This window comes from Stylophora pistillata, chromosome 1, assembly GCF_964205215.1.
Source record: "Stylophora pistillata chromosome 1, jaStyPist1.2, whole genome shotgun sequence".
NCBI classification, from domain to species: domain Eukaryota; kingdom Metazoa; phylum Cnidaria; class Anthozoa; order Scleractinia; family Pocilloporidae; genus Stylophora; species Stylophora pistillata.
Genome location: NC_142519.1, coordinates 8,528,110 through 8,544,855, shown reverse-complemented (window position 1 = coordinate 8,544,855; position 16,746 = coordinate 8,528,110). Strand labels below are relative to the sequence as shown.

The following is a 16,746-nucleotide window of genomic DNA, read 5'->3' as shown; positions in this document are numbered from 1 at the left end:
AATACTCTCGACCAATCATATTTCTTTTATAGTAAGTCTAATGTGTGATAATGAATGTTATATGACAGATATGAATGCCTTTAAGTCCTTGATCACTCGTTTGACAGTGTTCATTTCTGACTGATTTAAGCACAGTTCAATTCATGATCATCAAGCCATGATTTTCTCAGCCTCCTTCACAAAGAAAAGTGTCCTTCTTTTGCTATGGATGTGCTTGATGCAGGAAAGCCTCGCAGGTATTTCATTCGGGATTTCAAATTTTCCGTCATTTTTGTTCAATTTCAGTATTCATTTTGCTTCCATCAAAAACAATAGGGGCTTTAAGTTTGGATTTATAGAGTCAATTTCCTTTACAAGTGAAAACCACGAAAATACGCACATTAGCATAGTAGCCGATAGTTTTAAATTACGAGCATGGCCTGTAACATACCTTCATTCTAGTTTCAGCAAGAGTTTGCTAAACCTGACGCCCCACCCCCATCTCTGAATCAAATGTATGTAATCGAGGCAATATGCTTAGAAGCCGTCAGTCGATGAGCTGAGGTGAATTTGTCTGTAACGTATCGTAACTTCAGTTCAGCGAGAATTAGTCAAATCCCGCGCTCCACCTCCATAATTGGGATAACTAATTCCGATAAACTGCAGTTAGGCTGACGAACTGTAATTGGCTTATACAACTATCAAAAATCAGTGTGCGTTCCTAATTGATTTGGCTTAAAAGACAGTTCTTCGTAAAATAGCTAACCCTAACCCTACGTTACTTGACCAAGTACGATCCTAATGAAGCGCTTTGTTGAAGATCACGTGACTGCGACTGATAATTTCCACATAAAATGTATAGGTTAGTCTCGGAGGGAGGGTGGGGGGGGGGGGGGGCGGAAAGAAGGCTCTGTCACCCACCCAAGTTTTGCTCCCACTTTCCTTTTCCTGTTCTTGCTCCGCTCCACCGCTTGTGAATCTAGATGCAGGATTAACAGCTATCGCCAAGTCGGAATGACAGAGCATCACACAACTTACACTTACTACAAATTCCAAAGTCATAGTATTTTTTTTCTTTTTCATTTTTTCTTCTTTTTTCTTTTAGTTTTTTGTTTTTGCCAACGCGAGAAAAATTACTTCTTGACACTTCTTTCTTAGAACAAAACAGCTGCTTTTCGCAATATATAAGCAACAAGCCCGTTTAATTTTTAAGACCCAGTTCCAGTTCTAGTTGTGAGAAACATGGGATAATGCATTTTATAAATGGCCTCCTGTTTCCGGGTTTATTCACTTCTGCTTCCGTTTAACTCTGAGGAAATAAGCTAATGAATTATCAGACGTTTAAGACTTGCCTCGATTGGCATTACTGACCGAAGAATGTTACTTTAATCAACTTTCTCTCAATTTAAAGCCAACTGATATATTCTTTTTGCTTTAATGTGACATTGTGACGCCGATGACGTCGTTCATAAACGATCTTCAGTTATTTTTCTATTTTTAGTTTTGGCGAATATGACGTGTATGAAAAAGCTAAATCTTTACATCTTTCCTAGCCGTTGAAAAGGGAAAGGTTGACATGCAAGTGACAAATGATGACCCTAACTGCCAGTACGTGTCATTCAGTAGCAAATTCTCCGGTGATGGAACTCCCGTCAGAGTTTTCGCTTCGATTAATCATGGAAATAAATCATCTGGGGTCCATAATTTAGCTTTTATTTGGCTCGAAGATGTTACAACAAGCCGTTTCAAGGTCTGTCTCGTACAAAGTGGCAAAAGCCCGGAAGTTAATAACACCATGATTGATTGGTTGGCGTTCCAAGGATCGCAATCGGGAGTATCACATGGCCAGACACGTTTTAGCCTTTTCACCACTGGATCACGATGCAAATGGCATAAGTTTTCTCGGGTATGGTAAACTTTCAACTTAAGTTGTTCTAATGTGTAGGTTGATCAATGACTGTCCACATCCGCTGAACCCTTTTCGTCCTTCCTTTCTTTCTTTCTGGTACGCACTGCTCATTTTAGGTCTTCAAACCTCCTATTTCATGTACATTTATTCCTTGTTTTTATTCGCCGATGGTGAGGTGAATATCGTCGAATAATCCCCGAGACGAAGTCGAGGGGATTATTCGACAATATTCACCGAACCTGAGGCGAATAATTGTTTTAGTATAATTTCAGAGCTGAACAACAGAGAAATTTCTAAAATCATAACATTTTAGTAACTTTATTAACTTTATTAACATTTTATTTTAACATTTTATATAAACCGCGTGGAGCGGTTTACTTAGCGTCATATAAAGAACCAATCAGATCACTCGACCAATCAGATCACTGGAAAGTCTTTGCTCAGCTCTGAAATTATACTAATATAACATATAACATCCTGTGACGTATCGTAACAACCCCATCATTCCAAAAAAAAAGTTTTATGAAAATCATAGTAACGATTTTACTTCATAGGAAGTGACTACTTCTTACTTTCGAGTGTGTATTAAGGATAGCGCTGGATACGACGGACAGAGAAGCAAAGTTCTGGTAGATTACTTGGTTATCGGAGGTAAGATATAGCACATAAAACTTATTTTTTCCAAGTTCTTCACTTACACCTACCCACACATAAGGGATTTTTTTATCATGATTACTTTTCACGAGACAGAGGAGAGTAATGATTCAGGGGCCGAATTGTGCAAGTTCTCAGTATACCAGGGTTTATTGGAGTTTGCACTGCTGTAATTGCTATACTGAGCTGGTGAGTCACAATAGTATTATCCGAAAAAGTTTTTTTTAAAGACAATTCCCCTGATTTCAGATTGCTTAATTTCGGAACGAACAAAACCTGACTGTAATTAGTCGATGAACTGTTAAAAAGTAAAAGTTTGAGAAGTACGTTGACTTCACCACGGCCATTGTCACCATTTTCAGCCTGCCGTTACTTTCTTTTCGCTTTAAGTACTTAACAGTTGTGTCGTACTTGAAAAATTCATTTTCAGATCTCGATCCCTGCACAAATACTAGTTGCAAGTATCACAGCCATTGTGTCGCCTTGTCTCCAAACCAATTTACCTGTGCTTGTGAAAGCAGCTGTCCTTCATATGAAGAACAGGTCTGTGCATCTAACGGCCGCACATTTACCAACTTGTGCCTACTCAAGCAAGAGATATGTAGAACACGTGGAAATTATACCAAGCATCATCCTGGCAGCTGTACAGGTACATTTCCGGCCGGTGATAAATAATTCGTCGTTTTCGCTGATTCAAGCTGCTAGGTGCACACTTCTCTTTAATTATATCTAATACAGGTGCTCATCTAAAAAACAATAATTGATGGTGGAAGCTTACATTTGAAAAAAAAAAGTACATTACTAACTCAGTTGGATTTGTGGTCTTATGTAAGCCGATTTTACGACTTTTCTTAAGCGAAGACTTCATAAGTGCATTTATAAATAGACAGACGCGAACAGACAGACGGGCCATGACAGACATGAAAATTAAGAAGAAGCAGCTAATTTATATATTTCAAAACGTGGAATGTTGACTCTCGAGTTTTCAACTCCCTGCAGGTTTCCCTCTTCAGAAAGGAAGACATCAGTTCCGAAACGTTCCCTCCTGGGCAGAGGATCATTGTGCAGTCATCAAGTTTAAACCATTCATATTTTACCCTGACCAGAAAACTTACATACAACTTACTGTAAATCACGTGAACTACAGTGACTCCACTGTCGTACACGAAGCCACAACACCTTGGGTCGAGAATGTTAACAGCACTCAGTTCACAGCCTGCGTCACTCGAGCTGGAAGGAATGATTACCCCTCGGATAGCTTTGCCACAGTTGATTGGGTCGCTTATCAGGGTGCTCCATCTGGGGGAATGGCAGGTCAGAAATGGTTCTCAAGATGGTGGACTGGAACTAGCTGTCAAACGGTCACCTTTGCTAAGGTGGAGTGAGTTGTAATGTTCAATTTATAATTTTCCTCGAAACAACTAATAGTACACGACAAAAACAAAACTTGTCCCTGTTTTGGTTCTTATCGCACAAGTTTGTCATCTTAAAGCTGTCCAGAACATCCAACCTATATTCAGACAACAGACCGCTAACTAGCTCTAGGGGGAGGGGAGGGCGCGGAATCCACTTTGCAATAAGTAAGTCATGTTCTTCGGCAGTTAATAATAATAATAATATGCGGCGCCTCACCTCTATTTATACTCTCAAATATAATTTATATACTATTGTGAAAACAGTTCGAAAATTGTTTTTTCAGTATATAACAAGCTAACTTATTTTGTTTGGTTTTCTTTTGTCTTCTTGAATTGTTAACGTAGACATAATTGAATGAATGAATGAAATATCTCTATTTCGCTCGTTAAAATACATATCAAACGTTACAGAGAGTAAAGGTATATAGATCATTTACAATAATTATGTAAAATCAGATACAACATAAGATATATGAGATGTATAATGTTAGCAGGTACCTTCAATTTCAGTCACAGAAGTTTAATTTTTCCGACGAGTTCCTACCTCCAATTCCTACAGGGAAAATATTCCAAACCACCGACGATTTTTGCAACAGCTGAGCACTACAGATCGCGCCTTATGCATGATGCCACCAGTGTATGGCTTGAAGATGTCACAACTGCTTCCTTCAAGATTTGTCTTCGGGAGCTGCAGAACTTCGCAGGGGTTCATGACGACATATCGGTGGTCGGTATTTCTGAGTTTATTGTAACAGTCGCTATCTTTGTTTCTTTTTTTATAAACGACAAATTACAGCGCTGAAGTAATGGAAAGCTTTACCAATTTTATGGTGCACTATCGGTCTTCTACCCTAAGAAGATATTTGGTTAAATTTGAACAACCATATGAAGACGTGTATCATGTAATTTGTATGCTAAGAATTCCGCAGAAAATGAAAAATTATACTGCAATCTGTTGAATGGAATGACGTAAGTCAGATGCTGTTAATGAGTTATTGCAGTTAGTGTATCAATATTGTACCTATTTTTTTCTCTTGCTGTAATTTTCTTCTAGAACTGGTTGGCGTTTGAGTCTCTCCATAGACCATTATTTTCAGAACACAGTGAAGTGACTTTCCAGAACGACGTTTTGCCATCCGAGATTGACAACTTTGCCTTCTGTAAGGTAAGCACTGGCGGAGTGATTAAGAAGATCTAAGAGTCCTTATCTTATCAAATAAGACATTAGGAATTCGTTTCCCTAAAGTTTGAGCCACTTGTCGACCGCAAACATTTTGTGGATTATAAATTCATATGGAGATTGTCCCTGAAATGCCGTTTGTGAAAGTGGATGTTTCTTAACACTGAAGGAAACAAGAAAACGTATGCATAGTTAAAATGTGTTTTCATTGAAGTTAAAATGTAAAAGACTCGGCAAACGCAAGGCGCAATAATCACACAGAGAAAAAGCGTTTTACAAATGAAACTTGCCATTCCTCAGACGTTAGAACCAGATATTAAAATCCTAGCTCACTGTTATCATAACGAAGCATACGATAACTTTGAGCCATTACCAATCCAATATTCTATTCTTTCAAATTATCTAAAAGGTGTGACAAATAATTGAACTGTTCCTCACTAGCAAATTGGGAATGTTTTTCTGATCAACATTTTTCATTAACTTACAACTATCACATTTTTTATCACATCGCTATGATTTAAACCAACTATACGCAATTCTAGTTCACCACTAAATTTTCTCCGATTCTTATTGGTTTAAATTGATCACGTGACGCGATAGTGTTCATCTGTGGAGAGACACTGTCAGCCCTTAGTGCTCGTCCGGGGAAAATACCCGGATGGATAGTACTCATCCGTGAAAAATGTTGAATGGTTTGATGGCCGCGAAGTTAGGCAGATCGGAAAAACAGTGACTTTTCAACTCTGACAGATATAACCTATTATTTAGCTAATGTATGCTTGTGAATTAATGACATTTGTGATAGGCTGTACGCATGGATAAATATTTGATTGATCTGCATTTAGTGGGTTTTGATTGTTTTTCAACTGGCGCGCGGAAGAAAATTTAGTGGTGAGCAATGAAGACAATAGAGTGTTTATGTCTCGGAACTATCGGTCTGATAGTTGCCCCTTGGAAATTTGATGTTCCTAAAACTAGCATATTTGCCCTCGAGGCATCGCTTCTCGGGAAAATATTTGTATTAAGAACATCAAATTTCCGCGGGGCAACTATCAGCCGTTAGTTCCTCGACAGAACCACTCTATTGTTCAAATAGATACCATGTTACCGTGCGTTTAGTCTTATGTCTGTTCAGTAATAGCAAACAGATGACGTCACGAGGCGCAGCCGGGTGTGTCTTTGATGTTCTTTCCACATTTTCACGTCTACTGTGATCCATTACGGCACAAACCCACGCCAACATATGAAATGGTGACGTCATCTATGCGTCTCTCCACCTCTATCAGTAGAATAAAATCAAACTGCGTGTACGATCCAGCATATCAAATAATCGTCAATTCTGTGATTCATACTTGAAGAATGTGAGTTTCAAGCGGAGCTACAGAAAAACTCCATCAGTGTTGTTAACAACCAAACATTCCACTAAGGGCCGAAATGCAGCCGCAGAGTGTAACGGAATTGCAAGCTGGATTGAGGTAATCTGAATGACTATATAAAAGATTGCTGGGAAGCATCGGAACTTCCGTTAAGTTTTCTTTGCTAGGTTCTATTTTCGAAGGCAACAAATTAAGGTGCTGACTAAAAAAAGTGTTACATCTGTGTATCGTCAGCATGATCGAACATGCAGCGACAAATCAGAAAGAAAACTAGTTGAGTCCCTCATGATGATCGTAAATGAACTCGATTACCAGTTGAATGCAAATGAAAAAAAGCATCTTGAACCATATGTCAAACTTCTTTAGCCTGTTTATTCTCTAATTTCCGTTTAAGTGTGACGCTGCGACTTCTTGCGTCATGTCGTACAGTGCGAATGTGCATTTGCCAATTTTTGGTGCGAACCGTCTAGCTCCACGATTTCTCGAGCTCGAAGCTTTTGTGTTAGATTTCAATTCGCCTATTTGTCTTATTTTACCCCGGGAGTTATGTGACAAAGCACTATGTTCGAATTCCTATCCTACATTTCTAGATCCGCCTGAACGACAGAATGCAAAGCGAAAAAATCCTTGTTTTGTAGAATGTAGTCCACGAAGAACTGGTTAGATCAATAGACACAACTTAGATCATTTTCCAGGCGCACGATAGCGTTTGCTTACTCACTGTACACATCGCTTTGAATTTTAAAGAGTTATCTCTTTCTTTCTAGTTTATCACCCTTTCCGACTTCCGCATTTGTGTCAAGGAGCTCTTCATCAAGCGTTTTGATCCACTGACAGTATCATATGCAGTTCTATCAGGTGAGAGAATTAATTTGTCCTTCAGGCCCCGTGAATAAATTTTTTTCAGTGCTCTTAGATATCCTAGTCTCAGACAGCTCCTGAGGCTCCCTCTCCCGCCTCCAACCACAATCCTTGCCACGTTCAACCATTTATCTCATCAGATGTTTGCGAGGATGAATGGGAATATTTCAATGGGTATTGCTACAGAAAAGTATCTGCCTGTGATTCATGGACCAATGGCCAGGCTGCATGCGTCAGCCTGGGAGCAAATCTTCCCAGTATCCACAATCAAGAGGAGAATGTTTACGTTCAAAGTCTTCACGGCGGGGAACATTCTTGGTTGGGGCTCTCTAATACCAAATCCGAAGGGACATTTGTATGGAGCGATGGAACACCATTTGACTTTTATTTCTGGGCGGAACACCAACCACAAAAATCACACAAAAAAAACTGCGTCCATACGCTTGGTTTTCTTCAGGATCATCTCTACAAATGGAAAGATGTGAATTGTACTGAATGTCACAGATTCACTTGCAAGAAGGGTAAGAAATAATCTAAAGGATGTATTGGGGATGTCTAGTTTGGTAAAGAATTACCACCAGAGTTTGGAGTTTTTTTTTTTTTTTGACCTCATGTCAAAATTTTTTTTCCTTTAAAAAAAAGATAACCCCCGCAAGGAAAAGCACGCTTCATATTTAAAGAGTGGTGTACTAACAATTATAAGCAAGGAATTTAGGGACCCTTTGATCGCCAATATTCTCATTTGATACTGGCATACTTTTTTTTCAAATGTGGTTTACTGTGTTTGACCCTTTTGCCATTATTTCTCGATTTAAAACGTTACTTGAAGCAATACTGAACTACCTGTTGAATTCGTATCAAAAAACGCGCTGATTTGAGCAGAACAGGGTAGCCCCACAAAATACCAACTGCGCAAGTCCAAATCCACCTCATTACCCTCTGGTTAAGCAGACCACCTTCGTCTAGAATCTGGCCGTCTTTCTATGCCTGCCACTATGTGATGTTCAGGTCATTTTCGACAACAACAGACGAACAGCAAAGACAATCTGATGCAACAATCTCATAAAAAGGACTCTCTATTTAAACCTTTGAAGCTGTGGTGTTTTTTTCGGATTTTTTTTTTGTATGTTTTTTTTTTTGGAATCCAGATTGCAAAACTGCAACTGGAGAAGGTTATAAAAGCTACCTCATTACTTTTATGGCGCATAACTTTGATTAATATCTTTATTCTAACAGACTACAACGAATGTAGAGATTTCTCCTATTTCTCCTATAAACGCCACTTGTGCGAACAGTGATGGTTCATACACCGAATATAAATATGACGTTCAATTTGAATTGCCATTGTTCTGGACTCACTAGCCTCGTCTTCACCTGGAAATACAAAAGGATTATTACATATGTGAGAGGCTAGTCAGTCCAGAATAATGGCAACTCAAATTGGACGCCATATTTGCATTCTGTGAATACTCATGTCCATGCGATGTTGGATTCCGTTTGGATCGGAAAAGTTGCTTGGGTTTGTTTCAATGAACAGAAACAGCAAGGGCATGAATAAAATTTAGCAAGTTAGACGACCTTAAAAGCCGCAACTATCACGAAATATCGTCCAACAGTAAAAGTAAGTCATGAATGCCTCTCTAAACAAAAATTGTTTTCTTCTTTCGAACAGATATAGATGAATGTGGTTCAGGCTTTTTTTCTTGCCATGCAAAAGCCCGATGTGTCAATACTCCTGGTTCCTACTCCTGTAACTGTTTACCAGGTTATACAGGCGATGGAAAAATAAACTGTACCTTAGGTAAGTAAGGAATGCGTTTGAATCACCTTCCATCCCTATGGTGCTGATGAAACAAAGAGCGCTCGACTTCCATCAACCCAAAGGTTTGAGCTTCATCAGATAGTCGAGTTCTCGGGAGTTGAGGAAAATCGCGAAAGAAAGGAAATAAGTTTTTTACTGCATTTATATTTGCTATAATTGGTATGGGTATAGCCGAAACGTTGAACTTTTTCTTAAAGCCTTAAGAAAATCACTTGATGTATGATGCACGATCCTCGCAGTAGAGAGCGCTATTTATGCAATAGCGAAAATCAGACCTGAAAAAAAGTCACTTTATCATTTTTGAGTTTCATCGAGTGCTTGAACTTAGAATGCTTTATTTAAAACCAATAGCTAAAAACTGTGCTGAGCTGTACACATATGGTTTAAGAACCAGCGGTGTTTATACAATCGACCCTGATGCTTCTGGTGCCTTTAATGTATTTTGTTATCAAACATCAGCCGGTGGGGTTAGACAGTGTTCCAAAAAAGACTGGATGGTTCGGTAAGTTTCTACCGCGGATGTACCGATTACAAGAATGGGTTTGGTAACCTGAATGGAGAATTTTGGCTGGGACTGGATAAGATACACCGCCTGACAATAATAAAGAACAAGCTCCGAGTAGATCTGATGGACACCAAAAGCAACACTGCTTACGCCGAGTACGACACGTTTGCAGTTGCTAGCGAGAGGAATAAGTACCAGCTTAGCCTTGGGACCTACTCAGGTTGGTGAATAGTGTTTGTTTTCATTAGTTATTGGTACAAAGTGTCTGTGCTTATCAGGGATTTCTAATTGTGATACTAAACTTGTTTTGATAAATACTTCTTCTATTTTAATGTAGCGTAACATCAAGTATTTCGTCAGAATTGTCCAAAAATAGGGGTGTTATTTACCATGCAGGAGCTCCGAAATAGGAAAAGTTGTGCTTAAGGTATTACAAGTGATTATCTTTCGCGGCTGCGGTCTGTACTTAAAAGTGACTAATGGGGACAATTCGACGCGGAGTAAAGCAAAAATTACACGCTTTTGTGGCACTAAGCTACAAATAAACTTTCATCATAGTTAAAAAAAGGTCTGCTTTATATCCAGCACATGTAATTTGACTGAAATGTTCATCTGCCCTACCAAAGACTAGAACAGCTCTCCGGGTAGCGGATTTAAAAGCTAGAAGAATGTTTTATCCATTTTCAAAGAAGAGCTAAAGTTTTCATAGAAAACTTGATTACTTTTAAGTAACTTTTCTAACTTTCATATTCTGGCTGTTCTCATATTGTAAGAATTTTACTCTTTGGTTGCCTTGTAGGCAACTAGTGACTCGTTATTTCTTTGATGATCAAGCAATTTATTTGCAGATCTTGATCCCTGTACAAATGTAAGTTGCAAGTATCACAGCCACTGTGTCGCCTTTTCTGTAAACCAATCTACTTGTGCTTGTGAAAGCAGCTGTCCATCATATGAAGAACTGGTCTGTGCATATAACGGCTGCACGTTTACCAACTTGTGCCTACTCAAGCAAGAGATATGTAGAACATGTGGAAACTATACGAAGTATCATCCTGGAAGCTGTACAGGTAAGTTTTCATTTAAATCTATTCAGAATTCTTGCCGCCACTTTCGTTACCTCATTGTTATCCATCTTTGCGCATCCGTTTGTTGTTTAGAACTGGCTTGCGTTCAAGTCTCTTCATAGGCCACTGTTTTCAGAACACAGTGATGTAGTCTTTCAGAATAACCTTTCACCATCTGAGATTTACAACTTCGCCTTTTGTAAGTGAGTTAAACACTGAGTAATTTGTAACAGGAAAGGTTAAGTAACTGCCAACTTTTCATGCTCTTGAGTTCGGTTTGCATTTTGTTTTGTGTTTTGGTTCGGGGATATTCAGTCTTTTGAAATGTTTTCATTGCTTTTACAACTCTTTTAATTATCGCTGTTTTGATCATAAAGATCATACATATAGGATCGGACAGAACGACACAATTTTGTAAAGACAAGTTCCTTTAATAATACTTTTTGTCTCATTCTTAGGATGTGAATTTCAAGCAGAGCTACAAAAAATCACCAACGGTGTTAGTAACAGCCAAACATTCGGCCAAGGGCGGAAATTCAGCCGCAGAATGCAACGGAATCGCGAGCTGGATTGAGGTAATGCACAGGGCTGCTATATTCTCTTTTCAGGAAAATCGATCAGTCATTTTAAACGGCATTTATTCATTTCGTCTTTTTGAAACGAGCGTGGAAGAAAATAAGCTAATGAAATTATGAACAAATTTTGATCAATAGAATTTACAGATGAGGCTGATAACCTTAGACCTATTAATAAAGGGTTAGATGTAATTCTCTTAGTGATCTGTGAAATAAAGGTGGAACACATGTACACTGCACGCATAAACGACAGCTACAACTTTATGAAGATATGGTGCGATGGTTGGTCTTATTGACACACTTAGCTTCTAACAAGAGATCATAAACTGTTTAAAATCTTTTTCTTCTGATAAATATGATTTGAAAAAAATCATAACTTTCCATCTACAATTTTCTCACATTTTGTCTCGTTTCGTTAAATTTTATCATCCCTTCTAGATTTCGCATTTGCGTGAAGGAACTGTTCATCCAGCGTTTTGATCCATTGACAGTGTCTTATGTAGTACTGTCAGGTTAGACCATGTTTTAGCCTATATAATATGTTTCCAACATATTTTAGGCCCTAACCCTAACCGAGAAATACGATCTATTAAGGTTCTAATCTAGAAAAACAAGCTAAACGAGCACCAGCTCTCGCGTAGAGTAACAACGACATGGGTGTCGGAGGTGGTACGACTTTCTTCACTCTCCGCGTCGATTAAAAATTTTCACTTGCGGGTGTCTGGAGAATAACGAATAAGGCTTGATGCTTTTACTGCGGCTGATGGCCAGAGATCACATTAGATAGAGGTGTAGAGAGATTTCCATTACGATTCCCGCTGTCAGAGATACACGGAAACCAATATGCAGCCATCTCATGTTGATCATTGATTTTCGCAGGACTGCTAAGGAAGGTACGTAGTTTTAAAATGTAACCATTGTAGCCATTGTTATAACTGTGCACATCAGGCTCTGGGACACTGGACTGATCTCGATCATAATTAATGCAATAATTCTCACTCCAAACCATTCATTTTCCCTTGATCTCAATAGATATTTGTGAGGAGGAATGGGTGTATTTCAATGGATATTGCTACAGAAAAGTGTCTTCCTGTGATTCGTGGACCAACAGCCAGAATACATGCGCAACCCTGGGAGCTAATCTTCCCAGTATCCACACACAAGAAGAAAACGTTTATGTTCAAAGTCTTCACGACGGGGAACATTCTTGGCTGGGACTCTCTGATATGACCTCTGAAGGGACATTCGTGTGGAGTGATGGAACACCATATGACTTTCATTACTGGGCAGAACATCAGCCAAACAACTTCCGCGATGAGGACTGTGTTCACACGCTTGGTTTCCTTCGAGATCATCAATACAAATGGAACGATGTTAATTGTAGTGATTGTCACAGATTTACTTGTAAGAGAGGTAAGGCATAGACTGAACAGCTAATTGAATCTAGCGACATTAATGAGGAATTACCAACAACATTTTGAGTCCTTTTCGTCCTCATATCATCTTCTGTTCAATCTGATAAAGATGTTCCGTTAGTCAAGTTACCTTGCCTCTCTACGTCAGCGGATAACTGATCTTTTACCAAGTCATTGATTTTTTAGCGATTCAGAGGAACCTGCGTGATCTCAGACAAAAGAAAGTAAGAAAAAAAAAAAAAAAAAAAGAATTCCTTTAGCAAGCGGAAATTTAAAAATGTTTTTACTTTTACGCATTTCATCCCTTTAAGGAAAAGGTGGGGCAATAAAAGTAGGAAGACAATTCACCATGGAGATTTTACATCTTAGTCAGTGCAGCAGTTGGAAAGTGTGCTGCTGCCGTACTGCTAAGCAATTACCTAAAGTCATTTCCGCTTCACTTTGATGGATGCACAACTTTGATTTCTCTCTTTTCGTCGACAGACTACAACGAGTGTAAAGATTTCTCCTACGATTGTCCAGCAAATGCCTCATGTGTGAACAATAATGGTTCATATTTATGTCGATGTTCTGTTGGATACCGTTTGGATGGGAAAAGTTGCTCTGGTTTGTGAAAATGTTAGAACTTTCAGAACATAACATAGTATGGTCATGGTTGAAAATAAACTCATTGATCTACCAAACCATTTCGTTTTGGTATAAAATTGAAAATAAAAACTATACTTTTAAAAAACATTCTTTTCATTGAACAGACATAGACGAATGCAGTTCAGGGTCGTTTTCTTGCCATGCAAAAGCCCAATGTGTCAACACTCCTGGTTTCTACACTTGTAAATGTTCAGCAGGGTACCTAGGCGATGGAAAGTTAAATTGTAAACGAGGTATGTAACGGGATTTGTTTCAACGGTCACCTCACTCTTCATCCCCCTGTCACTAATATTTAATAGGGATAAAAAATTACTCTATAATCCAAACTTCTCCTACTCCAAAGATAAATTGAGTTTTCAGGAATTGAAGAGCTAGCCATTCACAGGGAGTACATTTCCATTAATATAATCACAGTCTAAATAGTGAATACGAAACGTTTCAGTAGGAAAACGTCTTCAGGGCTAAACCTTTTAAAATGATAAAATAGCGTACTGTATTAAATCATTGTAAATCGAACGACGCTTGGTCGTTTGTGTAGCTTTCGGATACCATAAATGCTCCTATGAGCCAAAGGAGAGATGGGAGGGGGGGGTATTAATTGTCAGGACCGCAGAAGGATGACATTCTGCAGAAATTCTTTGAGCTTTACGAAAGCCGCTTAAGTATTGTTATGTTTCTCCAGTGGTCCGGTGGAAAATTAAATTGTCCCTCGCCTCCTTCGCCTCTCACCTCTCCTCAAAGAATACTACTCGTGAGTGACCCACCAACTGGCTAGTAATGCTGAATAGATGCATCTTGTTAATGTTGCGAAATAACTATGCTATTGTCTGAACAAAAAGGTAGAGATTTTAACCAATCAATTAGAAATATTCCTCGAACAAGCGTCCACGCTCTAATAAGCGCCCTCCCCCCGAAAAAGCGCCCAACGCCTTAGGCCAATATATTAAGCAAGCGGACCTCTCGAATAAGAGTCCTCCTATCACCTCCTCCCTCACTTTCCCAAATAGAAGGGATATCAGGAATACGGTATTTTCAAATGCTTAATCCTTTAAACTTACACTCAACAGCTTCGAACTGTGCTGAGCTGTACAAGTCTGGCTCAACAACCAGTGGAGTTTATACAATCTATCCTGATGGTTCAGGCGCCTTTGATGTATACTGTGATCAGACAACGGCAGGTGGGGGCTGGACAGTTTTCCAGAAGAGAATGGATGGCTCGGTTGATTTCTACCGCGGCTGGACCGACTACAAGAATGGGTTTGGTAACCTGAATGGAGAATTTTGGCTGGGACTGGACAAGGTACACCTTCTGACAAAAACAAAGAACAAGCTTCGAGTTGATCTGATGGACACCGCTGGAAACACTGCTTACGCCGAGTACGACATGTTTGCAGTTACCAGCGAGAGCACTAAGTACAAGATTAGCGCTGGGAACTACTCAGGTAAGAGGAGAATGTTCTCTACCATTTGTTATTGATAGAATCTTAAGTGCTTTGTCGTCGACTTTAACTTGTGATACTAACTGCTTTGGTGATGAGTTTTTTTTCTCATTAAATTTTGACAAAAATATTGTATGGTATAATCATTTTTAATAAAAATGTGTTATTTACCAGGTGGGAGGTATGTAATGAGAAATATTGTATCCGACGAATCTAGTATTGCTCGCTGCTGAAGTGCTACCAAAAGAAACGAATAACGACAACGAAACGAAAATAGCACAAATTGCATACCATTGCAGCGCCAACCAACAAATAAACTTTTGCAGCTTTGAAAAAGTCATTTTATTTGAGTTTACTTATCATATCCATTTCTTCTTTAAATCAGTGGGCGATTTCAGGTTAACTTGAGTAGGTTTAATGTTGTTGAGAGTAAAATAGATCGGAGAGATTAGCGACTTACGATAACAGGTAACATGACCTGTGCCGGTAAGTAATAAGTTTGAAAGTAAGGGAAGAAAAATTCTAGATCGCGCTCCACAGATTACTAAGATCATGTTTCTTAGATCGATGTTATAAGCGCACTTATACATCCGACCATATTAATGTCTATGAATTGTTAGATCAACAAGACACACGTATCTTCAAGAAGGTTTTTAATAATACAATACACCCTTTAAGAGCTATAATGCCAAAAAAGAAATCAACCAAGTACAATCTGAGGATAGAGACAAGTCACCATCCTAAAATAAACACTGATAGGTTCAAAAACACGTTTGTCAACCGCTTAATTTTTAAACATAATCTAGTCTTATAATTTTTTTATCTTGACTTTCTCTGTAATTTATATATATAGTTTCTTTTAATGTTGTAACATAGGATATGTGATTATTTATCTTATGCCTTAATAAAGATTCAATTCAATTCAATTCACAAAGTGAAAAGTTGTTTCGATTGCTTTCACTCGGTTAGCCTGTTGAATGAAAGGAATTAGAAATCCGACCCGCACTGAAGCTAAATTAACTAAATTTGCTTTTCGCTGTGCAATACAGTCTTAATCGAACTATGTTTTAAAACATACTTTTTGGGATTTTTTCCAGGTACTGCTGGCAGTTCTCTTCCACGAAACAATCCATTTTCAACCAAAGATCAGGACAATGACAGCTCAAGTATTAACTGTGCTTCGAACTTCAAAGGAGCTTGGTGGTACGGGAGTTGTCACGCCTCTAACCTGAATGGACTGTATCATCATGGGGCGCACTCATCCTATGCAGATGGAGTCAACTGGTATCACTGGAAAGGATACCACTATTCTGTCAAGAAGGCTGAGATGAAAATCAGACCAGTTTCATTTTAGTAATTACTGTTTTGATTCCATTCGAACGTTTTTAGTCTTTATTATTAAAAGGAATACAAAGAAAAAAGGTTAACAAGTGAAAGGTTAACAAGTAAAACAAAAGTGTCCCACCTATAAAAACGATTAAAATTCTGTTTTAAAACCACGTAGTGAATTGTATCACGTATTTTCATAGGGACTTAAAGTCTGCTGATTTCACAGAAATGAATGAATGTTATTTTTGAAATCCTTCCTTGTTCTGTTTAATCAACACCTAAGCGACTAGTCATTATTTAATGGATAATTACTGAGGCATATGGCATTATGAGAAATATTGCAGCCAGCTGAGGCCTACGGCCTACGGCCTCAGCTGGCTGCAATATTTCTCATAATGCCATGTGCCGAAGTAATTATCTATTATAATTATTGATCCTCATGAGATCCTATTGTTCTGTGTCTGTGTTGGATCTTCGATTTTAGTCGCACCTGTGTGTGATAATTGTGATGCTCATTGCTATTGTTCTTTGTTGTGATGAATATATCTTAGATTTTAATTGTGCCGAGGGTTGTT

The 16,746-nt window shown here is 38.6% G+C and overlaps 1 protein-coding gene across 1 annotated transcript; it reads left to right on the top strand.

Annotated features, from left to right (window-relative positions):
• The first annotated feature begins 75 nt into the window (after nucleotides 1-75).
• On the top strand, nucleotides 76-16,345 carry LOC148741127 (uncharacterized). The gene is made up of 14 exons (XM_088756964.1): nucleotides 76-236; nucleotides 1,533-1,885; nucleotides 2,443-2,539; nucleotides 2,973-3,191; nucleotides 3,542-3,918; nucleotides 4,517-4,684; nucleotides 5,012-5,122; nucleotides 6,496-6,612; nucleotides 7,281-7,371; nucleotides 12,373-12,753; nucleotides 13,239-13,361; nucleotides 13,508-13,636; nucleotides 14,471-14,845; nucleotides 15,940-16,345. The coding sequence occupies exons 1-14, from the start codon at nucleotides 158-160 to the stop codon at nucleotides 16,194-16,196; spliced, it is 2,877 nt and encodes a 958-aa protein (XP_088613090.1). The 5' UTR covers nucleotides 76-157; the 3' UTR covers nucleotides 16,197-16,345.
• The last annotated feature ends 401 nt before the right edge of the window (nucleotides 16,346-16,746 follow it).